General features: G+C 43.6%; 1 protein-coding gene across 21 annotated transcripts in view; it reads left to right on the top strand.

Moving 5' to 3' along the window:
- Positions 1–26,415, top strand: part of CADPS (calcium dependent secretion activator) — a 354,315-nt gene that overhangs the window by 124,073 nt on the left and 203,827 nt on the right. For all 21 annotated transcript variants that reach the window (XM_065550658.1, XM_065550667.1, XM_065550661.1 and 18 more), the window contains exon 4: positions 19,968–20,048. In XM_065550658.1, coding sequence (XP_065406730.1) covers positions 19,968–20,048 — 81 coding nt within the window. The remainder of the gene's footprint in view (positions 1–19,967; positions 20,049–26,415) is intronic.

The raw sequence follows: 26,415 nt of genomic DNA, 5'->3' as shown, positions 1-26,415 counted from the left end.
AAGAACATGTGCAAGATGGTCAGACTGCTTGTTGGCTGTCCCTCTTTGCTGGGAAAAGTTCATTATTCAGCCAGTCATGTCTCAGAAAGTGCAGCACACTCACTGGAGAACTTGTCTCATCAGCTGGAGGGACTTTTCCATTTCCAATACCTCCAACATACCCTACTCTGTTTAAGACTGGCTTCTTCTAAACATGCTATGTTTTTCTGTCCTATGTTCTCCTGTTATAGCTGCCCCCCCCTTGTTACCTCTGTGTCCAATTCAACTCTCCTCATATCCTTAATCTTAATGCTAATGCCAGACCACCTTGGAACATTATCACATAGCATTAAACTACATGTGACCACCTCTTTTCAATCCAGCCCCACATCAGGTGGGATGCATTCATATTGTGTTAGTCTTCCAGAGAATGTAGCATTTCTAGTTTTGATTCTGATAGGACAGAAGGCGTGGATTACTTTTTTGTTTTAGCCCTGATCAGAGCCCTCTGTTTCTGGAGGTTGGAACCTTCATAGATTCATAGATTCTAGGACTGGAAGGGACCTCGAGAGGTCATCGAGTCCAGTCCCCTGCCCGCATGGCAGGACCAAATACCATCTAGACCATCCCTGATAGACATTTATCTAACCTACTCTTAAATATCTCAAGAGATGGAGATTCCACAACCTCCCTAGGCAATTTATTCCAGTGTTTATCAGATTGTTCCTAATTTTAGACTAATATACAAACTGTTTAAAAAAAAATTATAACCCTACACTGTCACAGGACCACTCTCTCCTATTTTAATATAAATGTCTTGGCTGTCCCTCAACATTTATTTTTTAAGTGCTTTGGCTTTGCTTCAGCATTTGCGTAACAGCAGGAGACCTTTATCCCAGGGAAATGTTCTATCCCTTGATGTTGTGTCTCAACAATAAATATATTTTTCAACGTTAAGCGTGTAGTCTTTTTTCACTTAAATTTCTGAGTTCAGGGGTGTGTTCAGAGTAGGCAAAGGGAAGGATAACAACGCAACCAGTGCCATTTCTTTCATTGTCAGATAATGTCTGGAAAAAATAAGGGCTTTTGTGAAAACCCCAATATGAAACTTGTGCAGCAAGTAATCAAATTCTATTGTCGTGGTTAATAATATTGCTTCTGTTAGAACTGGGAAATTACGTCAGACCTAAATTTAACTAAAACCTTGGAATGCTGTGAAATCTCAGCAAGCCCTCACAAGAGAACTCGGAGGAAGATAAAGTAATCATTTTTAATTGGCATTATGAAAGTTTTGTTCTGATTATTATATCTTGATGAAAGGCGCTTACAAATTCAGTGTCTCTGCTCTGGAATTAGATAAATGATATTTGCTATTTGTAAGAACATAACAGCTATATTGGGTCAGACTAATGGTCCATCTAGCCCAGGGGTTTTCAAACTCTGGGTTGCGGCTCCGCAGGGTTAGCTGCTGGTGGACCGGAGATGCTTTGTTTACCTGCGGTGTCCGCAAGTATGGCTGATCGCAGCTCTCAGTGGCTGCGGTTCACCGTTCCCGGCCAAAGGGAGCTGTGGGAAGTGGTGACCCGCCCCACGCTTCTTCCCACAGTTCCCATTGGCTGGGAACAAGAATATCCACCCCATCTTCTGCGCCACTTTAATGAAACCATTTAAAAATCTAATTCAAGTAAAACCAGTGCAACTTTCTTCTGTATTCATGGCTTCAGTTCTCACTTACTGCAGTGGATGGAAATTTTGCCACTGACTTGTCTGGGAGCAGGAGCAGGCCCTCAGTCCTTATCCATCTGATAAACATATTTTGCAGTGTTTCTAGTGCAACTGGAGCCAACCCAGCTGCTTTGGCTTCCATCTCTTTCTATCGGCCCTATTGAAATATATACAAATAATTTGTATACAAATAGTTGACAAATAGCACTTGTTAACTGATGTTGCTTGCACATCACTTCTGTGCGCATTTAAAACAAAACAATGCGTATTGCATTTTGTTAATCAATGACAGAAAGATGGATTAGAAGACAGCAGACCGTTTGAGTATGGAACGTGCTTTCTAAAGGGATATAAGAACAGCCCTACTGGGTCAGACCAGTGGTCCATATAGCCCAGTGTCCTGTCTGCTCACAGCGGCTGGTGCCAGATGCTTCAGAGGGAATGAACAGAACAGGGCAATTTTCAAGTGACCCATCCAATCCCAGCTTCTGACAGTCAGAGGCTTAAGGATACTTAGAACATGGGATTGGGTGCCTCACCCAGGGCCGGCTCCAGCATTTCTGCTGCCCCAAGCAAAAAAAAAAAAAGCTGCGATTGGCGGCGGCAGTTCAGTGGCAGGTCCTTCGCTCCTAGAGGGAGTGAGGGACCTGCCGCCCCCGAATTGGCACAGGTGCCGCCCCTCTCCCTTGGCCGCCCCAAGCACCTGCTTGTTCAGCTGGTGCCTGGAGCCAGCCCTGGCCTCACCATATTGGTTAATAGCCATTGAGTCCATTAGAGCTAGAGATAAAGCATCCTCAGGTGAGGGGATCCAGCTATTGCACGGTCTTCCAGAGAGCAAGCTAGTCCAGAGTCCAATTGTCTTTAGGATATGCTGCCAAACCACCTCCTTCAAAAAGGCCTGTCCACCATAAGAATGATACATTCAGCCATCATGTAGTCAAGCCACAAAGCCATTCTAGTACAAGGTTATAGTTGAGCCAGGAGAATATGCATAATAGCCACCCTCCACTGTGAACCCTGACCCTCCTCACCCCTCAGCCCCCAGATTAAGGCTGCATCCAGTCGCACCACTTCCTTCAGCTGCTTATGCTTCAGTTCTCTGTATTGAAGCAGGTTCTCTCTGGGTATTTGCGTGGCCTGGTCCATGTACAATCTACTTCTCTGGTGGAGTGTCCTGTTTGGTTAAGGCAGTTTTAAGTGCATTAAGGCATGTATCCCAGACCTTCTCCTTAGAGACTCTGCAAGTAGCTTCATTGGATCAGATCCTCAGCAGGGGTATGGAACAGCTTCCATATGAGGCGAGATAATAAGACTGGGTCTTTTCAGCTGGAAAAGAGACGACTAGGGAGGGGGGATATGATAAAGGTCTATAAAATCATGAATGGTTTGTAGACAGTGAATAGGGAAGTGTTATTTACTCCTTCCCATAACACAAGAACTAGGGGTCACCAAATGAAATTAATAGGCAGCAGATTTAAAACAAACAAAAGGAAGTATTTCTTCCCACCACTCACAGTCAACCTGTGGAACTCCTTGCCAGAGGATGTTGTGAAGGCCATGACTATAACAGGATTCAAAAAAGAACTAGATAAATTCCTGAAGGATAGGTCCATCAATGGCTATTAGCTAGGATGGGCAGGGATGGTGTCCCTAGCCTCTGTTTGCCAGAACCTGGGAATGGGCGACAGGAGATAGATCACTTGATGCTTGCCTGTTCTGTTCATTCCCTCTGAAACACTTGGCATTGGCCACTGTTGGAAGACAGGATACTGGGCTAGATGGACCTTTGGTCTGACCCAGTATGGCCATTCTTAAGTTCTGGTGAAAAGCAGCATAGATCCGCTGACTTCAAGCCATATCTTTTCATTATGCGTGTCATGCTGTCTGGAGTGGCTCACAACTGAGAGTGCCAATCTCAGGGCAGACTGTCAAAAGCAGGGCGAAGCCTTCTGCACATACCACTCCATTGATGGATGGGGAGATCAACATAGCTTTTGTCCTAAAATGACCCACTTAATTTTAGATAGTTCTCCTGGATCGGTGTGGGCGGGGACACTCTTTCAATCTGAGTTCACAAGTTCAGAACAAGCATTTTTACAGTTATCAGACAAACTTATGTTTTCCCTTCTAGCATGGAATGCAGATATTACCAGTGAGATTAATGCAGGCAGCAATTTACAAGCATTTCACAGTCTAAACACTAAATACATTCTTAGAAGACTAATACCTATTTTTAACAAAACTAACGTACGGGTGAGCTGGTTTGATTTCCAGCCAAGAGTTTCAGTTCTTAGCTAATGCCTATGGCCTTGGCCAGAGCTGGTACTTGGTTTACCAGCATCATTGTGTGTGAATTTGTTTAGCTTCCCGATGTAACTTCTTTGTATTTAACATTAAGTTTTTAATCAAATGACTTATGTTGGGTATGCACAGGGTTTTTTTTTCCCCCATGTCAGTTAGAATTAATATTTAAACTGCAAGATTAGCTGTTCGAAATCATAGTTTATTGTGCAGTAAAACACATGAAATGTTTTTCAGATATTGATTTGAATTTCATCTTGGAATATTTAGTGTAACAGATGAACTATAGAGAAAAAATCTGACCGAATCAACTGAACGCTGCAGGCCCCTTGCACCTTGGGCTATATGTCCTTGGAGTGGGGCTTACAGGGGACATATGTGAGGCACTGGCCCTCTGCATAGGAGTGCCTTTCACCTTTGTACAATGCCATAATACCTGAATAATCAGTCCCTTCTTTTTATTCCACACTTCAGTGTCTGCAACTATATGATTGGTGACCTGTACATCCGTGCAATGATTTTAAATTGGAATTCTGGGGCTCCAGAAGTGCTTTAAATATAGCTTCAAAGGGTGTGGTATCTTTAAGAGAGTGGTATCTTGCTTTCCCAGTCAAACCCCAACTACTTTTTAAATGCCTTTGAAAATGTACAGAAGAGCAGGCAACATCTACTTTCTCCACTCTCTCTTTCTGTTTTGTTTAATGTAATATTTATCTTGATTTATTGTTGCTCATAAATATGTAACCTTCACGTAATTCACTTGAAAATTTTCTGCTAGAATTGCTTCCCGCCCCCCACCAGCAGCGGAGAACAATCTGTCCTTGCAAAGGGACCAACATGGAATGCTCCCAATTAGATTAATGATTTAGATCAGAATGAAGAATTCCCCTAGATTTCATATACAATGCCATACACAGGGCTTTGTTCCCCGATCTTCCTCCAGTGCCACATGCGGATGCTGATTGCTGAATGGAATATCTGGGGCTTGGCGGTGGGTAGCCAGGTGTGATGTTGCAAGGGTGTGAGGAACTCTCCCAGTCTTGCAGGTGGCCTGGCACAGTGGTGGCCCATAAACACAGACCAGTCATGTGGGTTCAGATTGGCTACAGCTTCTTGCAACAGCAGGTAGGAGTGAACCAAAGAAGGAAGAACTTGCCAGAAAGCATGACCCATGTGGTGGCATGAGCCCCAGGCCTATCGCCCACCAGACTAATGAGTCGTCTATGAGCCCCTGATCTTGGCAAGAGGGACTGGTCCAAAACTTTCTTCCTGCTCAGGCTTTGTCAGCTTCCCCAATAGACAGCATACATGCCACCAACAGCACCTGCGGCTCTCTTCCCCAGTACCCTGGTTGCACTGCTTTGGGAAAGCACCTTCTCCCCGCGCCCAGTGGAAGGTGAAGCATTTGGCATATGCAAAAACGCAGTGCCACTGGTGGGCTTCAACCAGGTTAGGACCTGCCTAGCAGGTAAAAACTACGCTGGGGTGTCTGCCCATGGTGTAGAGCACAATAGTGTGTTTTTTTACCACAATGTCATCCTGGGCAGGAGATGACAAAGTTCCGTGAGCAGAGAGATGCCTGTCAGTTTACAGGTAAGCAGTTGCATCAGTACTTGGCTCTCCGTACAGCTGCCATCTCTCTGCCAGTGCCATTTCCCTTTGCACATAACTGAAAGGTAATGTAACTCCTGGAAGTGACACCATCTGGCTGTGGTGGCACAGTGCCACTGAAAAACAGACAGATTCACTAGTGCACTGTAGAGATGGGACTTCTTTGGGTAGCTGAATTGCTCCCTAGGATGCTACATGCACAGCATGAATGGTGACTGTTTCCCCACCTACAGTCTACTAACAGAGCTACTTGGTATATTCAGAACTAACGATTTGAGGAAAAGCTAATTTAACTGCTAATTGAATTTTACCCCAAAGAAGCAGGACTGACTTTACTGTTTTCAGCAACATCATGGAAACCTGCTTACTGGTGTGATTAAACCAGCATTTCTAGACCCTCTTTCTATAATAGGTAGCATTTGGAATTGAGTTAATTTAGGTTTCAAATGTTCAAGCCTGCTAAGAAGACCTATGTTCTGGCACTTATTAACTTACCTCTTCTAGAGGGCTTGGGCAGCCAAAGCTCTACGTAAAATCTGGAAATATAGCTGCTGAACTTTTTATCATTAGCATTCGGGAAGGGTGGACCAATTGCCTCAGCCTTGGGAATATTTTTATTGTCGGATCCGGGCCCAGCCCTAAAGCTTGTGAACTGTGAAATAAGATTTCAATTATTAAAGAAAGAACCATCAGCCTCTACAACATTGTGCAAGTCCCCTGTGCTGCCTTAAATAGCTCACGCTAGTACCTTCTGATTATTTTCTTACTGCAGGGTTAGTTCATTGGGTAATATGGATGCTTGCTGGTATACCAAAAATAACCAATGATCTGCAGCTACTTAACTAAGAGCCAATAGCGTGTGGCCTTATTTGTGAATGATTTACACGTCGCAGACAGTCAGATTTTGCATAGCTAAATGGAAAATTGCACAGGGCTCTTCTCCAGCAAAACCCACGTGCAGTCAGTGTTTGTCAGTTCAGTGCATGATGAAATGCTTGGTCAGATTGCGGAAGGAGTTGTGCAGTCCAGAGAGGAGGTGGTGAATTGCAAGGAAAGTGAATGAGACAGCACAGCGATTTACTAACTGGCACATCTAACGGGGCTGTGTGTAATTCCCAAGCAGAGCTAGTCAATGAATAACGTATTCCATTAATTTTAAAATAAATTATACTGAGTGGCTTTTGCCCAGCTTATGAAACCAATTGGATACATGGCCATTATGTTTCCCGAATTATCTATTTGACAGTTTTTAAAAAAAATTGAAATGAAATAACCAATGAATAATCTTCTCCAGGCACAAACTTCATTTCATGGGATTTTGCTGGAAAATGTTTCCCTGATTTGCCTGAATTTGACCCTTTCCCAAAGTTGTGTGCAATGACAATTATTGTCTAGTCAACATGAGGTTTGCAAGTATTCAGGGTGACTGCTGCCTTTGCTCAGAGGAGGGACCCAGTTTTGTTCATTTTGATTTGAAAACTGGTCTCTTCTGTTCAAAACCAGTCATTTCCTCTGCAGGTGGACCTGCTGTTGCTTGAAAATGTTGTGTACCTTAGCGAAAGTCTAAAATAAACTGGGCACATTTCCAAATTGTGTGAATTTAGAGAAGTTTTGCATTTCATCATCAATATTTTGATTACTCTAAACCTGAGACTGTTTCCAGGGAATCTAAATGGCCAAGTTAAAGGTACCCTTAGGCAGCTTTTAATTATGCCACTTGTATTTGAAGAGCAGAAAAATCTTTGGCAAAATTACTAGTGACAGTAGTGGGTAGTATAACTGAAGTTATGCTGAATCAAGGTCTTCTTGAAAGGTTCATAAAAAGACGTGCATTGGTTAAAACTTATTTCTCTTGACCCCAGAAAAGGTTGACTTCTTTCTCTGCCTCTTTTTTTATACTATGATTATTGTGGTCAATTTGAAAAAAATCCTACTCCCTACATGTATTCTGTCTCTGTTGCCTGGCCATGGATTTAGTACAGGCTATTGATGCATGCAGGTAAGGTTTTGGAGGATTCCCTTTCAAGATTCTAGAGCTGTGGAGCAGTGGGTAGCATTTGGTTTTTCTCTGAACTAGTATTTTCTTATTTTGGGATGGAAATTCATTTTCTTTCCCGATGTTGGCGTGTAACAATCCCAAATGCATCCTGTCCTTCTTTCCATGGGATGATGATATCTCAAGAGAGGAGACATCAGCATGACCACATTAAGTTGAAGTAGTTCTTTCTCAGCATGCAACCCAACAACCAGTTCCTAGCTCTACACACACAGGCACACCCCTCTGACCCTGCTGCATGGGACCTACGCAGATCTTAGGACTCTTGGGACTGAGGGAGGTGACCGTGCAGTGGCTATGTGCCTGTGAGTGAGGGGTAGGGAGCAGGCAGTCCTGGCTCTCCCCACCACCACGTGCAGCAGCTAGTGGAGATAATAAGCTATATTTGCTGTCCCTGTGGAAAATTGGAACTGGGGAGGGGGCCCTGCTGCACAGTGCTTTCTGGAGGCTCATCGTGTTGCTCCATCCGCGCACCATGCCATTCTCAGGGCTGAGTCAAAAGCCTGAGTCTGGGCCTTGGGGAGCAAAGGAAAATACTTCCTGTCTGGTGTACGAATGCTGGCAAATGAGTATCATCTGTCAGTAAAGTTCTTTAAAATAAAATTCAGTGGTGGGCTGGTATAAACACTGCTGTTATGGCCTCGTTAAAGCATAATGAAGATAAAAGATGACAAAACTAGCTACCCCCAGATCTCATTCCGGCTGTGTTGCACACCGGATCCTAAGCTCTTAAATCAAGAAGCTATTTTTCCTCTGAGGCTCATTTGTGTCCTAGATTTCTGTGAATTGCAGTAGGCATTTCTTTGACCAAAAAAAACCCCACCGCCCTGCAAAAAAATTTTTTTACGTTTCTTTACCAGCTATTATTATCTGCCTTCTCTAATAGATAGCTTGTCAGCATGGTGTCCAGAGAATAGCACTTGCACTTCTAATTCTCTGCATATTGTTCAGAAAACGTCCCTTGAATATTTCAAGTGGTAACTTAGAGTGTACATCCAGATGAGCTGATAACAGTGCCAGGCCCCTTACATAAGCTTGCTGACACAGAGGTCTATGACACATCAAAACTTCCATTCTTTCTCCTTTTTCCTCCTCGTCATTTCAAATCCCAAAACAGCTGGCACTACTAGGATTGGAATTTACTGTGCAGAGGATTAACACATTAGGAAAGTATTAGTGACTTTAAGCTACCAAGACAGCTTAACATCATTCACATTTCCAATTTTAAGAGAAAATTCAACATCCTACCTGACTGGGGGGTCATCAAAAATTAAAAATGTAGATCCCCCAGTTTTTATGAGTACAGCATCAAAAGTATTCCAGGACGTCATGTACAGTTCACAATGCAGAATATATTACAGCGTGTCCTCCCGGCTTATGCCAAAAACAGCCTGCTTTATCTCTGGGAGCAGCGGCTTTCTGATAAGAAACTAAGGGCTGCCAGGAAACGTATCAATTCAGAAGGCATGCATTTGATTTTTATTCTATTTTTTTTTAGCCTTCAGCACTCTATGGTGTCAGCTACTATAAATTACTAGAATACGTTGACTTACAGATTAATTATTAATTAAAAGAAGCTTATGAATTTTTCAGTATTTTTCTCATTGTACATTACCAAGTCAAACCACCTTTTACTAGCAAAAGGATCCCTCTAAAAGCCCTACATCAAAGCTGCAAATTGTCACCCGTATTGTTATCTTGTTCAGCACAGACTTACACTATGTTTACTTTGAAATGTTTAATCAACCATTTGCTGAGTTAGATGGCACATGTCATGGTTGAGTGGTAAGAGCCATAAAACTTTTTCTTTGAAGCCTTTGGGTATTGTGGTTGCATGATTTGCTGTTTGTATGGTGGTGTTTCAGAGAATATTAATGTTCCAAAAAGCACAACCCAATCTGCAGTCTTTAGGTGGTTATTAAATGCACACAACCCTGTACTTAACAGCACAGCCATAATTGATTAATATCGTCTTAAAATGGTCGTATGTTAAGCTACTACGATGATAAGACCTTTAGCTTAAATAGGTGAAATGCAGCTCTCTGCCATGAGTCAGCCAGTGCCTCCCTGAAACAGGGGTTACTAGAGGGAAATACATCTTAAGACGGTCATAGGCTTTATGCTGCCCCTATGCACAGGGGGTGAATTTCACCCAAAGGGACTTGGATAAGTGGGCCTCATTCTATAATGGTGGGTGTATTATTGTTCGCACACAACTAAAAAAATTGATCATTTTCTTCTGTATATGTCTAACTTTGACTAAATTCACACATTCACTATAATCCCTTTATTAAAAAAGCAAACTAAGAAAAAGAACCGGACTTGAAACCTGCCAGTTCTGCTTGTAGCTGGTGTGTGTGTGTGAGAGTATGTGTTACTCTTGCTACTAACCTTGTCTTCCTTTCACCGGCCTCCCTCTCATCTTCTATACCAGCTCGACTGGATCCGGTATTTAACTAGATGACAAACTGTTCAGAGCATGGATTGTCTTTTTCATTCTCTTTGTACAGCGCTTGGCTCAGTCAGGCCTTGCTCTTCATTGGGATCCCTAGGTGCTGCTGTAATAAAAAGAACAACAATAATAATGATGTTCCTTGCCTGCCTTTTAAATCTTGTATTCCTTGATGTTATTGCTGTTGTATTTGACAGCCTACAAGACTGCCATGCTTAGGATATATAGGGGGTTGTGACAGGATATACCAGGCATTTGCTGGAGGTCCCACTGCCTTGGCACAACCCACCCTATGATGCTGTCCTTGTGGAAAAGAGCAGTGAGTTTGGACCTCAGGGATTGCCTATAGAAATCTCCTAGGATTGGCTGTTTGTTGGTCCTCCAGTGGCGGAAATGGCCAGGAGCAGGAAGAAGCCAATCAGGGCCCAGCAGGCCAGATAAAAAGGTACTGCTGTTTCTTTTAAAGGCAGTTCTGGGTGAGGCTGCGACAGCGAAGGAAGGTTCTCCCTGTCTTAACCTAACAAACCTGGCCTGGTGATGGATCAGTGATGGACTGTTTTATGTTATGGACTTTAGTGTTCAGGTGGCCATTTTGAGTCAAGTGTTAATTTATTTCCTGTAATGGGAAGGTGAGGTTGCTCTGCCTGGCTCAGGCGAATCTGTGATATGGTCGTGTACATGCCCAGTCTTCAGAGGCAGAGAGGGAATAGAACATTTAGTTATCACCTCTCTTGGATTTCCCAGCACACTCTGTGTTCCTGAAAGGCTGGTTTTTAATGTCTGATCCTGCACCACTGAAGTGCATGGGAATGTTTGCCATTGATATCAATGAGCACAGAGTGAACCCTGAGACTGTGCGCGCTCCAGGTTCAAGGGCTGTTTTTATCTTTGTGTCTTGTACAGCATCAAGCATGTTGTTCTGACGAAGCAAATTGCTGTTTGCAATGATCCACAAGCTGCTACGATAAAGCGGAGGTACGGCATCGCCATATTCAAAAGCAGTGCAAGGCACAGGCTGAGACTAGTTTGCACCCTATGAATGATGTGGAAACCTTTCCCAACAGGGAAAAGGTTCAGACAAATGGGTCCTTGTTAACCCTGAGGCAGCATGAATCAGGACTTCCTGATGTTTATTTTGTAGCAGCACTCAGCATTAGGAGTGACTGGCAGGAAGGGGTTAAAATTAGAAAATGATCCCAACACTTTTTGGCCTTCTTGCTGCTGTCTTGTATGGTTGGAGACAATAGTGTAGACAGTGTTTGTCACATCCAAGTTGTATATTTTAAATGCCCGGCTAATAATTGAAGGATATATCTGTATGTTTCATCTTTTTATTAAAAATCCTTCTAGTTCACCATGAAGATATTTCTAATTGTGTTGCTCATTATGCTAATTTCAGGCCTAAATATTTAAGGATGCACAACACTTCACTTGAGGTGTGGTATTGTAGTCTTACTTTCCTAGTATTTACATAAGAGCATAATCTATTTAAACAACATTTGGCACTAGTGAGGCCACATCTGGAGTATTGCGCCCAGTTTTGGGGGCCCCCACTACAGAAAGGATGTGGACAAATTGGAGAGAGTCCAGTGGAGGGCAATGAAAATGATTAGGGGGCTGGAGCACATGACTTATGAGGAGAAGCTGAGGGAACTGGGGTTATTTAGTCTGCAGAAGAGAAGAATGAGGGGGGGGTTGATAGCAGCTTTCAACTAACTGAAGGGGTCTCCAAAGAGGATGGAGCTCGGCTGTTCTCAATGGTGACAGATGACAAGGAGCAATGGTCTCAAGTTGCAGTGTGGGAGGTCTAGGTTGGATATTAGGAAACACTGTTTCACTAGGAGGGTGGTGAAGGACTGGAATGGGTTACCTAGGGAGGTGGTGGAATCTCCTTCCTTGGAGGTTTTTAAGATCAGGCTTGACAAAGCCCTGGCTGGGATGATTTAGTTGGGAATTGGTCCTGCTTTGAGCAGGGGATTGGACTAGGTGACCTCCTGAGGTCTCTTCCAATCCTGATATTCTATGAACTCCTTATGTGTTCTGAATCACAACTTGCTTATGTTATTGACAACATCTAATGTTAACAGCTAACGGAGACCGTGTAGCTATGGGATTGTCAGCTGGTTTGTATCCAGCCTCATCTTCAACCCTGGCAATTAAGGTCTGACTGCCAAATCAGCATTACAACTGATGATTAAAAAAAGCAGAAAGAACATGCACAGCTTGATTTTGTTTTTCAGAAGTAGGTTGGGCTTGAAGAGGTTTCTTAACTCTCTTGTTTTAAACAACCTGAGATGTATATAATGGAGAGGGAATAAATATGACATTCTGATGTCATGTCTAGTCACCTTTTTGACTACAACTGCACTTGGATGGGTTTGTTTTCAATCTGTAACAACAAAGCCCTTACTAGAGCATTTAAACTGGGATCAATGGTGGCCTGTTATTTTTAACTGATGAAAACCCAGATTAACTCCACTGAAGTTCCTTCTGGTTTTCACTGATGTAACTGAGATCAGAATCTTGGCTGATAACCTTAAAACATAAAGCATGGTTCAGGGCATGCAGGTGTCTTAGTAGCAAACTGAACAATGTAAGACTTGAAACTGGTTTGATCCAGATTTCTTTACTGCTTCATCTTAGTGTTGCAATTCATATTGTTTAAAATAGGGCAGGTTAAATTACTAGTGGTTGTTTTCCTTTTCCTCTGACTTTTCTTCCTGCTCCTAAAGGGCAGTGTCTTTTATTCATGATGTCCCTAAAGTACAGAAGTTGAGTTTGCCACGTTCTCGTGGTGAGTGTGACTCAGTGCCGTAGACTACAACTTTGAACACTAATTGGCAAGGTTGTCATAATGAAGAGGCTCTATTAATAACCTGAAACAGTTCTTGAGTGGGGTTTATAAATTGTCGAGGGTGTATCAATTGTACACAATCATAGGATGGATTGTTACTAAAGTCCTCCTTATGTCAATAACCTGCTTTAAAAAAAATTTAGCCAGTCAAAGAATATTTCATAAACAGTTTGTATATAAGCCAATCTTTTTGCCAGATTCTTTTACTGTAATGGAACAGTCAACATTTGGTAACTACAAATGAATGTACCAGTACTCTGTTGTACATTTAGGGGCAGATTAACTCTGGTTCTGATACATATTTGTTCCTAATTTGGGTCAAATCTACATATTTTTAAACTTTTAACAACTGTAGCACCAAGGTAAATCTCTTGTCGAGGCAAAGGGAAAGAAATAATGGCATGTGTGCATAGACGTAAGAAAACACCCAATATGCAACTAGGCAATTGTGTAATGAGCAGATTAGAATTGGAAATTGAGCATGTCCTGTATTTCTGACATGTTGCTGAAGAAAAATTGGCACATGTAACATATCTCATGTACACTGAGATTTATAATACTTTTTGAGACTTAATTGACTGGGGCAACCTTATGATTTATATCTTTGCTTTATTCATAGCACACCCATAAAAAAGTCATAATGCAGAACCAGACTAATTCAATTTCTCTTTGACCTTGTAAATCATTTATATATTTGGCTGTCAGTTTTTGAATATGAAGTATGCATATATACTGCAGAAAATAAATTGCTGACTCTCTAGCTAAGAAATTGGGCTTTGATTGCTATTCAGGGATAGTTTCCTGTCACCAGATTGTTAATATTGCTTGGATAACTTATTTTACATTAACTGTTTAACTGTGTTTCACAAGCAAATTATATTTCACCATTCTCGATCTAAGATCAGTGCCCTCCTTGGCACGCATCCTTATTCTATATGGAGAAAGAATTCGAATGTATTTGGTAAACTAAGGCCATGTCTACACTCTGAGTGCTACAGCAGCACATCGGTGGAGCTGTAGCTATGTGGCCATGGCACTGTAGTGTAGATGCTTGCTACAGTGATGGAAGGGGTTTTTCTGTAGCTGTAATCCACCTCTCCGAGCGGCAGTAGCTAGGTTGATGGAAAAGTTCTTCCACTGATCTAACCATCTCTACACTCAGGGATAGATTGGCATAGCTACAGTTAACTTAGCAATGTTAGACCAGGCATAAGTTTCACTAATATATGCTACAGACTAGTTCTGGGTCCGTTTTTCAAAGAATGAGTGGTAGCCATGGAGCTGCCATGTACGATTATTGGAGTTAAGTACTTAAAAGCTTGCGTAATGTTTTAAAATTGTAGGGATATGTGGCTCTTCATATCGCTTTGTTCAACTGGTCATGGCAACGCTTCCTTTTAAAAAGGAATGCTTTATCCTCCAGATCAGGACTGAGAATGCTGCTGTGGATGTAACCTCATAACACAAATAATCTCCCTAGTCATATCCTTCCCTTCACAAGAGAGGTTCACACAATTTCCTCCAGCTGCAGCGTTACTGGAAAATGCCTGCAAAATCCTGATAGTGTAGAAAGTGCTGCTGTAAGACATTGCACTGGCTTATTAGCATATTAGAAGGACAGCTCTCCAAGAAGGTGGCATCCTGGGTTTCTACCTTTAGAATTCAGGTTATTTGGGGTAATGTGATTAACCTCAATTACTGTCGCTCAAATCGAACTTGGAATAACGACGTCTGTTTCAGAGTTCTAAAGGAAATGGGGACTTGGAATGGTACATTTCCCTCATTTAACGGAGCTGCTCTGAGAGTCTGTTCAGTCCAGTGGAAGCAAGTCTGCAGAATGCATTTGTTAATGGGGAAGGTATCTGGGGAACGTGGCATGGGGAAGGGGGTTTAACAAACTGTCCCAAAGGGCCTGCTCCTGAGAGGAGTTGAGCTCCTATTGGTTTCAGGACCATGGCCACATAGAATCCAGAGCAACCCCGTGTCAAGTTCTGACGTTAAAAGGTCAAACTATGAAATGTTTGTGGCGCAGCCACAGGGAACGGAGTACAAATAAGCCTAAGCCAAAGGTCATGGACAGGAATCGAAATACTCTCATTGACCTCAGTGAGCTTTTGATCAGGTCCAGAATGCTTAGCAGGTTTGTTGCTTACGTTAAATCAGTGACTGAGGCCTTTAAATTGAATCAGAAATGTACATTCTCTCAATGCCAGCTGTAATGCCTCTGAACTCTCTGGGAAATCAGACCTACTGATGCACACAGACACATGCGTACATATATGAGGGGAAAAGAAACATTTAAGTTATGCAAGGAGACAATAGGAAGGAAACTGTGGCACACGAGTGTTTTGATGGCATATTGCAAATACATTCAAACCTAAGCGCTGCTATCTAGTCATATTGGGAATTGAAACTCTAATGGTTGCTGTAGCTGTAACTTTCCAGACTGCACTGCACCAGGCAAGTGGTTGCTCTGTGGAGCAATTTGTCTCTGGAGAAGGATAATACATAGGGAGATAGTTACAGCAACTCTAAGCCAGGTTATAAAATTGCTTTATGGGAAGCTGTGACTGAGAGCACTAGTGGTACAATGGCTTATGGTGATGTTGCTTTCCAACAGGCAGAACAGGTCACTGTGACCATTAGGGTGATCAGATGTCCCGATTTTATAGGGACAGTCCTGATATTTGGGGTTTTGTCTTATATAGGCACCTATTACTCCCCACCCCCGTCCCGATTTTTCACACTTGTTGTCTGGTCACCCTACTGACCATCATCGTTAGAAGAGCCAAATAGCAAGACAAGATAACTGCTAGGGGAAAGGAAACCCTTTTTTCAATGTGGTTGACTTCAGTAAAAGTTGGGGGGGAGGCATTGATAAGTTATTTCTTACAAGAGACAAGAAGTGGCATTGGTACTGTCATAGAACTAATATTGTGGTCCTAGATTTTAGTTTTTGATTCCCCAGTCTCCTAAACAGATACTACTAGGAAACCGTGACAGGAGAATCAGTTTCCACTTGCATTAAGGGATATTTACAAAAGAAAGATGAACCAGAACAATATCGAAATGTTTAATGCTGCTGAACTTGATGACACTCCTGTATCTTGTGAAAAGAAGTGTTGCTACTAGCACTCCTACTTACCATTGTCAATTTGAAGTTTTTAGATTCCTGCTGTGTCTCAACTTACCCAAAGGAGTTTAAACTGTAGTTATAGTTGGGAAAGTGTCTGTAAAGTCAGCATAAAGTTGGGCATTTGAATGCTCGAAAAATACTTGGTCACTTGACCAGTCAAACATTGGTCAAATAGTGTCAAATAATGTCAAAAATGGTCAAACACTTTAAAGCAGTAATTTATTAGAACAATAATAAAGAGTAAGACTCTATGGTCTCCTGTAGGTTTAGCCTTGGATAAATATTTGCCTAATTATTAAAAAAAAAAAAGTGACTTAACTGAGTTGTTTGAGCTCAGAATAAGGCAAAATACAATGAAATTAAGTTCTTAAAAATGAAAGAATAATTATTACCTTTTTAGCAATGGTTGGTTAACATTTAAATACAAACATTAAGACTGAACATTTACAACTGAAAAAACAAAGTTAAAATGCAATAAAACAAAAACATTGCAATTATAAAAAAAAAATAAAGTCCTCTTTAAGTGCACTTATGCTAGGTAGGCAGCAGGCTAACTCTTCAAGTACCTTGCTTTTCATGATCTCTTTCTTTAAAGCTTCAGTTGCTTCATCTATATCTTTGTCATCATCATTTTAATGTGCTTTGTAAACTGATATGTACATTGGTGGCCTTGTATACAAATAAAGACACCCCCCACACACACACCACCACCTGCAATGTTCTGTTCTAGAAGATTCTAGCGAATCAAGAGGCTCAACTTTCAGTTATTTGTCTTTTCCCCATCAGGTGACCTTAGCACATAGTAAAGTGAGTGATCGAGACATTTAAGTAAGCTTGCTAACAATCAAAAAGGTAGGCCACCGCCTACACAAGGGCATTCTTGCTGAAATATTTGATTATATTTGACTGTGGTGAAATAGGCAGGGAGCTGACTGGCCAATTAACTGGCTTGCCAAGCCTTAGTTGGCACCTTCTTATTCCTCTTATCGGGGCTGGATTTACACCTTAGTGCCCCCAAGCACAGCATCTTCAGTGCCCCCCTACAGCTGACCTTCGTGTTTTCTGTAGAAATGAAACTTTTAACCCACTTTTAGCTTTTAGGCACCCCTAGAACGCCGGCGCCCCTAAGCACACTGGAAATCCGGCCCCGCCTCCTATATGCGCCTTTTGGGTCTGATTCTGATTTCACGTACACTTGTACCAACGCTGAAGATAATGGACTTACCCCGGAGTTACACTGATGCAAGAGAGAATTAGCGCCTGAGTGTCATAGAACCATGCTGGAACTGCGTGCTTAACTATCACAAGCAACTCCTTCCTGTTAGAGCTTTCAGAGTCAGTGCAACACTGCAGGATTCCACGCAGTCGACCGTGAAAGGATCTCGCCCCTGAACGCTTCAGCTAACGGGTGGTGTGGATTGGCTGTCGTGAGGGTTGAGATCTTAAGGAAAAAGAGAGAGAGAAGACGCACAACAGCATTGCAATTAGGGTGACCAGATGTCCCGATTTTTATAGGGACAGTCCCGATTTTGGGTTTTTTTCTTATATGGGCCCTGTTACCCCCCACCCCCACCCCCTGTCTCGATATTTCACATTTGCTGTCTGGTCACCCTAATTGCAATGCAAACTAATGGCCGTAAGCATTCTCAAGGGCTGGTCAAGCCAGTGTGTGTCCGAGGTGAATATTGTGTACACCTGCCTATAGCGCACAACAAATAGAAAAGCACAGCTATACTTTCTCTGTTATGATCCCTGCACACTAGGAAGTTATTTCCTATACGGCACGATAGTGAAGCCCGTGCCAATCTTTATTCAGTCCAAATTGCTATGGAAGTCAGTAGATTCAAGAACTGTTAATATAATGGGCCAAATCCTCAACTGATATAAACCAGCATTGCTCCATTAACTTCAGTGGATGCACAACAGCTGAGGGGGCTAGCCTAGTGTTTATGTAAATGTGACTATTACCCAGAAATGTAAAATTCCCTAGGAATTATTATGCATGAATCACAAAGGTATTGATCTAAACCTTCAAAGAATAACACATCAGAGTAGCCTCTTTTATTTCTCTCTCATTTAATTTAAGACTCTTTTTGAATCTAAAATGAAACTGGTGCCCAATGTGGCCCTCTCTCAGAATATCTTCAACACACCTTGAGACCAAATTGGGACATTTGCCTCATTAAAGACTTCAGGACTGGGCCTCTGCTTTTAAGTGCTAGGGAAAGAGCAGTGCTGAGAACAGAATGTTGTGTCCCTGGAAATGTGTGATGGGACTTTTAACTTCAACAAATGTGTAAATAAAAAAAAATGGAAAAGGTAGCTACTCTTTTACCTACCCCTGCATATCTTAGTGGTTTATAACAGTACTGATGACCTCTGGGTAGAGCGCTTTCAGGCATCTGCTAACCAGCCAGATTCTAGGCCCTTGGCTTCACCTCCAGCCATTAGTTATTAGCTGCCATTAAATGCCCTCCTCATCGGTCACAATTGGTTAATTAAAATCTCCAGCAGACCAAATTGATCTGACACAAGGGACACTGCAAGGCACTTAAAGCAAAAATAAAATGCAATTGAAACTTCGAGAGCAGCCTGTCACGTCCTCTGCTGAGCAAACTGGAAACCTGGTCACAACAGCTTTTCCTAGTATTTTTAGACCAAACACGAACCTGGAGCACTTGCTGTGCGTAATAGTTGCGATGGCAGTACTGATGAGAGTCCAGAGCATGAATCCCTAGCTTGTATTCCAGAACCTGAAGCTGAAAATGAAAAATAGGAGGAGAAGATGCTACAGGAATAGGATGTTATGTCCTAGAAAGGAGTGGGGTTAGCAAATGTAGTGAAAGCCTGAAAAATAAAAGGGATGGTGAAGTGTGTTTTGGCGTTATTGTCCTCCTCAGCAAAGCATCTTCCTTTCCTCTTTATATAGGTACAGGTATCTTCTGATGTTACAGGTTGACATGTGCTACTATAAGGCATGCCGCCATTACTGTCAAGAATCTGTACAGAAGGCTAGTGCATCCCAGAATTGTGCCTTTGGGTTCCCCAGGAGCCTGAATGAAGCCTAAAATGTTGACCTATAGGTAACACTGCTAATGGAGAAAGTATAATGTGAACAGGGAGGGTAGACTTTGCCCTAGAAGTAAGGAAGTTTGGGCTTAGTGCATACACTGAGTTTATCTTCAGTAAATTCCCACCATGCCTCATGTGTAAGGCTAAGATTTGGGCATGGGTATTTTTAGTAAAAGTCACGGACAAGATGCGGTCAGTAAACAATAAATCACGGAAGCCGGAGCCCCACTGCCCAGGGCTGACAGCCCAAGCCCTGCCATGCGGGTCTGAAGTTGCAGAGGTCACATAAAATCACATAATCTGACCAACTCAGCCTTACTCATGTGCCTGTGTGAGACCAACTCTATGTTCCCCATTTGCTCCTTTCTGCTGCCCTCTGCAGTAGTGCTATTTTAAGTGGCAATGATACTGGTTTTCCCACATCCGTGAATGTAGAACTGGCCCAGTAGCCCAGGGGGATTCATATGTCTGTCCATGACGGAATTTCTACTCACAGAGGTAGCGACATGGGCATCTAATGCAGTCTGACAAAATGCATTCAACTGAGCATGTTTGTTTAAATTTTTTTTGGAAAAATGACTCCATATGCGCGTGTACCATGCCTTGCAGAATGGGGCCTTGACTGGTGCCTGTCAGAGCTAGCGCAATACAAATATTAAATAATGATGTAATGAAGTCGTACACTCTGAGAAGCTGAACAAGCTTCTCCCCGGGTGGTGCTATGGTGGCCTTTTTTCATCCTAACAATCCTGTTTACCTTTTTTTCTGTTTTGCCACACAGCTGGATAATCCAGACGAGCAAGCTGCGCAGATCAGACGAGAGTTAGACGGACGCCTTCAAATGGCAGATCAAATTGCCAAGGTAAGAAAACTCTAAGTAGTAACTAGCACATACGTAGCTCCGTGGAGCCACCATACACCCCTCTTCTCAGCGCTTGCGCCTCAGGGATTCTGAGCCCCCACAGCTCCTAGTGAAATTAGTGGGATCTACGGACACTCTCTGTGTTTCTTAGGCCTTGGCTACACTTACCCGCTAGTTCGACGGCTGGAAATCGAACTTCTGGGTTCGACTTATCGCGTCTAGTCTGGACGCGATAAGTCGAACCCGGAAGTGCTCGCCGTCGACTGCGGTACTCCAGCTCGGCGAGAGGAGTACCGCGGAGTCGACGGGGGAGCCTGCCTGCCGAGTGTGGACCAAGGTAAGTTCGAACTAAGGTACTTCGACTTCAGCTACGTTATTCACGTAGCTGAAGTTGCGTACCTTAGTTCGAATTAGGGGGGTAGTGTAAACCAAGCCTTAGTGTCAGGCTCAAAATTCCTGTTGGGGGATAAGTGTGGGTTCTGGGGAGGTGCTGTTGGAAATGGCTGAGGTATTTGGGTTTCTTTCCTAGAAGCAGCTGTTTTGTTAGGAGCTGGGGTTGGTTCCTCTGTTTCTTTCCCTGCCGGTAGGTAACCTTCCCTCAATGACTCCAGACTTGCAAGTGCACACAGAACCACAATTGGCCAAATATCAGTGCTGTGCACGGGTGGGCTAGCACTCTCCTGGTCTAGTCTCATACTCCAGTCTGGGACAACACCCTCCTCGCATGTTACAGTTGAATTGCCTTTGATATCTATCCAGTGCAGCAGGCCTCTGAGCCATTCCCTCAAACTATCCTCGGCAACAAAGCATCTGGAACCACACCACTCTGCCAGGGCAGACTGTCACCACACCACAGCTTCCTGAAGCAAGTCATTTCTCTGTTTGGTATCAGGGTAACTCTCACACAGTTTCAGGTGACCTAAAGAGGACAATAGCTTTGGGAGCTTTGCCATTGAGTTCACTGGGGCCAGGATTTCACCTCTGATTTGGCCAAATCTCCTGAGTCTTATATCCAACTCCTAATGTGAGCGGCGTCGCATGTTTGCTCTGCAGCACCATGTTCAGTGCCTCTGTGATCTAACTGAAATGTTGCAGTCAATAGTCAGGACAGCATAACCCATTAGAAGAAGAGAGAAAAACAAAAAAAACTAGTAGACATCTAATCAGCAAACTAAATCCACTTCAATTCAGGATGCAAATAACAAATCAGAATTCCCTGCCTTCCACCAGCAGCCCGTGTTGTGAAACAGCTGATTTTGCCCTTTCCCTCCATGAATAAAAAAAATCCCCCAAATGCAGACTGCCAGCATATCTCCAGCCCCGTCAGTGGGTTCCTCATTCCTGAGGATAAACACCCATGCACTCTCCTCTTTGCAAACACAGAAAAGTCAGTCTCTTTATGTATCTGTCAAAGCCCTCCCATATCACTGAACAAATAAGACTCCATACTTTCCTGACAGAGCCAGATAATAAAATAATCCTGAATGGACTTTACAAGACAGATTTGATTAACAAAATGCCACAAAATGAATTGCCAATTCTGACCCCTCTGGTTTATTCTAGAGAAGAAAAGTCACACTATGAGTCCCTCCATGGTAAACTGTAATTCCCTGAAGTATAAATGTGGTTATTATATCAGAATTTTGAAGTCTTCTACAAGGAATGCAATCTTGAAGCTGCTTCTAAGTAAAGTATTTTGAGATCATTGGTAGTAAAGTATGTATTTGTAGTCTATTATTAATTAATTAGCAGCAGCACTTGTGGGTAAATCACATCCTTACAGATTTGCTTTGCATTTTTCAAAGCATTGTACAAACGGTAACCAGTTAATTTTCATCACTGCATCCTTGGGAGGGTAGCTGGTATGATCCGTATTTTACAAATGGAGAAAATGAGCTGTCTGAGAGCCATATGGCAAGTTAGTGGCAGATAGATAATCAAAACTGACTCTCCTTCCCCTCTTTTAAATCAGAGTGGCCTATTATTTTAAGGAAAATATTGAACCTTCTCTTGTTTCTTTAAAAGAAATTCTGCATGAAGCATTGTCACCGTCTAAGGTTTTGAGAATGTTAGCTGGTCATTTGGGTATTGATACTAGAGGTTCTACCTATTTATTTATTTATTTAACTTTCTGTTTACTACATTTTCGAATGAGGGCAGTAGTATTCATAACTCACTGGCAGTCAGCAGAGGGTGCAACTGCATGAGTTATATTTGCAAACCATTTTCATTTCCCCCAAGGACAGTAAAACATAAACAAGCTGCTACCGGGCCTATGAGATTAGGCCATGTGAAAGCTCCTAAAACAAATATATTCCGAAACTTCCCTTTTGCAGGGCTCAACTTTCAAAATGCAACTTTGGAGCGTGGAGGGAAATTGTATTTGAAACCAGCATATCAGTCATGATAATATATTCAGTACATATTGTTACTTAATCCCTTTTCCATGATTGCTGCTAGCCACCAATTTAGCATGTCAAAATTCTACAGCGTCTGTATACTAAGATACTTGCGGTTCTCACAACTTCATGGATGCTGCTTTTTGCTGGCATCCAAGTGACTTTCTGGATCCTTCTCTATAGTTTCTGTGCTCAAGTTTCACAGCCGGTAATTCAGTTCCGGGCTAGTCTTTAATGTTATGAAAAGAAAAATCTCTAATTTACTGGTCCATATTGCAGAATTGTATCATGCATGGTGATTGATTGTGGGTGCACAATCAACGCACTAAAAAGTACTTTGCAGCACCGAGGTGCCCATCACTGAGTTTCAGTTATAATCATATAAGAAATTAAAGTTAGGATATTTTCAATTAAGATGTGATGGAGGCTGTGCAGTCTAATAGGACCAAGCGGCAGGAGTGCCCCAGTGCTGTTGTCTTTGTAGAGCCACTTAATGGCCAGCTATGGGACCTTGAACAAGTTCTGTGCCCAGGATCCCTCAGTAACCTGATCCACACACCAGAACGCTCGAGCAGAGCTGTGTGTCTTTTCCTATGCCCAGGACAGCTCAAATGTAGTTTTTGGTGTTCAGTGAAGTCCTGCTTTGGGCCCCGTTTCAGCAAAGCACTTACGCATGTGCGAAGCCCCAGGCCTGATTAAGGCCTGTGGGTGATGCCATCATAATCATAATGGAGTCTATAGCTGAGGATCTATTGGCCACAGTCCTGCCCCTCTTCCAGTCAGTCCCCTTGTGCGAGAGCAGTGGGAGCCTTCCTACATGGGGCTCACTCCTTCCTGCTCTGTCTGCCTGACCCCAGTGCTATCCATCCCTACCATCCTGCCTCAACTCACTAGCTCCCACCCAGACATCTCATCTGCGGTATCATCACCTGCTACGTTTGCCTTCTCACACCCACCTGCGTCGTGATCTCCGCCTCCCATTGCTCCCCAGACAGCTCATGAAAGGGCAGAGTCTCCACCGGTTCTCAGCACCGCACACATGCGCCGTCAGTATGAGAAGCTCAGGCCCCATCTCATGGTTTCCTTTGAGCATTTAAAGGAACAAACATGCACGTTTCTGGGCTGCTTTATTCCTCTTACCTCCCCTTTAGCCTTAGAGACTCCTCTTGTCTTTTTTCTTTGACTTGGACTTAGTGAGACTCACCTGGTCCTCCTGTCAGGGTGAGTCAACAGAATAACCCTACATCTCCATACAATGTCCTAGAACCTGATAACCTAACACACAGATAAATCCATCTTGTCCCACTTCCAAAGTGCCTCAACTCTCCACCCTCTACATCTGTCCTGCTCACCCCACTTGCCAACCATCTATCGACCCTCCCATCACCCCATGAATATCCATCCAATTTGTTCCTCCTCTGAGCCGCCTCACATATACACCTCAGATTTTCAACCTGTCTCACAGATGTGTCCACCCACTTCAGTGGGAGTCTCGTCTGTCCAAGAACTACAGGGTTTGGGCATTGATGGAGAAGCTACTGGTGACAAACAGTGAGATTTTGTTTCTGATAGTTACTGCATTTGAAATGTGATGTATGGAAGCTGTGCAGAAGCTGGTACTGTGGGAGAGATGAGTAGTGCAGTGATGGGACATTGTTTGAGCATCAGTGCTTTCAACAATATCTCCCACCATTTAAAAACCATTTGGGTTTTTTTTTATGGGTGGTCTCTGTCTCATGTAATGCATGGGCCATCAAACAACACAATTAGATAGTTTGTCTTATGCCAGGAATAATTTACTTGAGAGGATAGTTTCTGAAGACGGAGATTTGAGATTGAAGGCTGCATTTTAATTGCCTGGCACAAGTGTTGCTTTGAAATGTGTTTGTAATGAATAAACCCTTGAGTACTCTCCGATACACTCTGCCAGCCTGTGTTGCTGTTTGTATTTCTTCTACAGCCTTAAGAAGGTTTCCTGGCAGAAACATGGTCTTGTTTTCTTTTCCAGGGTGCATTTTATGAACCTCTTTTTATGGTGTCATTATGAACTGTCAGCCCTGGAGCGAGAAGGTATTTCTCAAGTCGTCTCCACAGTTCTGTATTTAGAGCTTTTTCTGGTAGTGAACTCTGGCCGGATAGCTTATGCCTCACACAGTTACTGGTGCCCCCTATAAAACAGTCAAATTGGAGGTGACTTAGGGGGATGGACAGATGCATCAGATGTCTTAGGACAGTCCTCGAATTAGAGGCTAGTTTCTTCGAAGGGGGCGGATAGTCTTGGATTTGAACCCTTGGGTAGTAAAATAATAAAACATAGACATTGTGAGTAGGGGGACCAGACAGCAAGTGTGAAAAATCGTGACAGAGGGTGGGGGGTAATAGGCACCTGTGTAAGAAAAAGCCCCAAATATCGGGACTATCCCTATAAAATCGGGACATCTGGGCACCCTAATTGTGAGTAAAAGGCTGCTTGGCAATGGCTTTTTAATTAGTGAGCTGCTGGCCAGAGGTGCTGGAACTGTTTGTGTAGTGGGGGTGCTGAGAGCCATTGAACCAAACTGCAAACCCTGTTTATAATGACAACCACTTCAAGCCAGGGGGTGCAGCAGCACCCTCCACACCCCTAGTTCCAGCCCCTATGCTGCTGGCACCAGAGGCGGCACCTGGGGGGCTTGCAGTGGCTGTAATCACCCCAAAAGGTGCCTTAGCCACCCTCTGGAGCAGCCGCCACTTGCCAGCCACCCAGCTTTGAAGGCAGAGGGGAGAGAGTGGTGGTGGCTGGCCAGGCGCCCAGCTCCGTCAGTGGCAGTGCCCCCACCGGCAGCAGCACGGAGGTAAGCCTGCCTGAGAGCAGCCCCGGTCCATGTCCCCACCTGCTGAGATGTGCTGCCCAGGGCAGCTGGAAGGTCCGGGACTCCCCACAGCTGCCTGGACTGACCCACCTGGGCCCTGCCCCCTGTGGCCGCTGCCCCCTGGGCTGTTAGGGGGGAGGGAAGAGGAGGAGGTGGGACCAGAATTTAGGAGGAGCAGGAGGTGAGGCCTCATGGCAAGTGGGGACACAGCCTCCCCAATTTTCTGTCTAACCCACCTCAGCCCCACTCCCTCCCCCCGGGAAGAGGCTGGCGCCGCCCCTGGCTGGCACCCATTTCTGTCACTGAAGTTGTACCAAATGAATCTGGGGGTAGATTCTGGTCTGTTGTCACTAACTTAGGAAACACTTAGGGACAGATTTTCACAGGAGCTCAGAGCCGGAGTGTAAGCGTTCAGTACCTGCAGTGTTGTTGGGATAACGTTTCCAAAAGCGCCTATCTCCCATTCTCAAACGTGACTTTCGCACGCAGGAGCCATTGCAAGTCAGTGGGATGAGGGCTCTTAAGTCATTTAGGGTACGTCTACACTGACAAAACAAAAAACCCTCCACGGCAGTGAGTCTCAAAGCCTGGGTCAACTGACTCGGGGCTGATCTTAGCCATGTAGGCATTACTACTCAGTATAGGAGCCTGCGATTTGAAACTTGGCAGACAGGTGGGTCTCAGAGCCTGAACTGGCATGTCTACACTGCTATTTCTAGCCCTGGAGTGCGAGCCAGAGTCAGTTGTTTTGTTGTTGTTGCAGTGTAGACATATCCTTAGGTGCCTTTGAAAGTTTTACCGCAGGTGCCCTCACCCAGACGCTCCCATTGTGACGACGTGCTGAGCTCTCGAAAATCTAGTCACCCACTGAAGTGCCTAGATGGAAGCTGAGCAGTCTTTTGACATCAGGCCTCAAGTGCGGGTGTAGGCCTTCTGAAAATCTTGGCCTGAGAGAGAGATTGCCCTTTGAATTACCTGCTTGGCCAGTTTGTTGCAAAGAAATTGCAGGGAAGGTGCTGAGGAGACTAGAATCATTCACTGCTTCAGCCATTTCCCGCCACAATGTTTATTCCTCATTTTGTTAATGACTTAGTAGCAGGCCCTGCCCTCTCCTAG

This window comes from Chrysemys picta, chromosome 7 (genome assembly GCF_011386835.1).
Source record: "Chrysemys picta bellii isolate R12L10 chromosome 7, ASM1138683v2, whole genome shotgun sequence".
Lineage (NCBI taxonomy): Eukaryota > Metazoa > Chordata > Testudines > Emydidae > Chrysemys > Chrysemys picta.
This window is presented reverse-complemented; position numbering and strand designations above follow the sequence as displayed.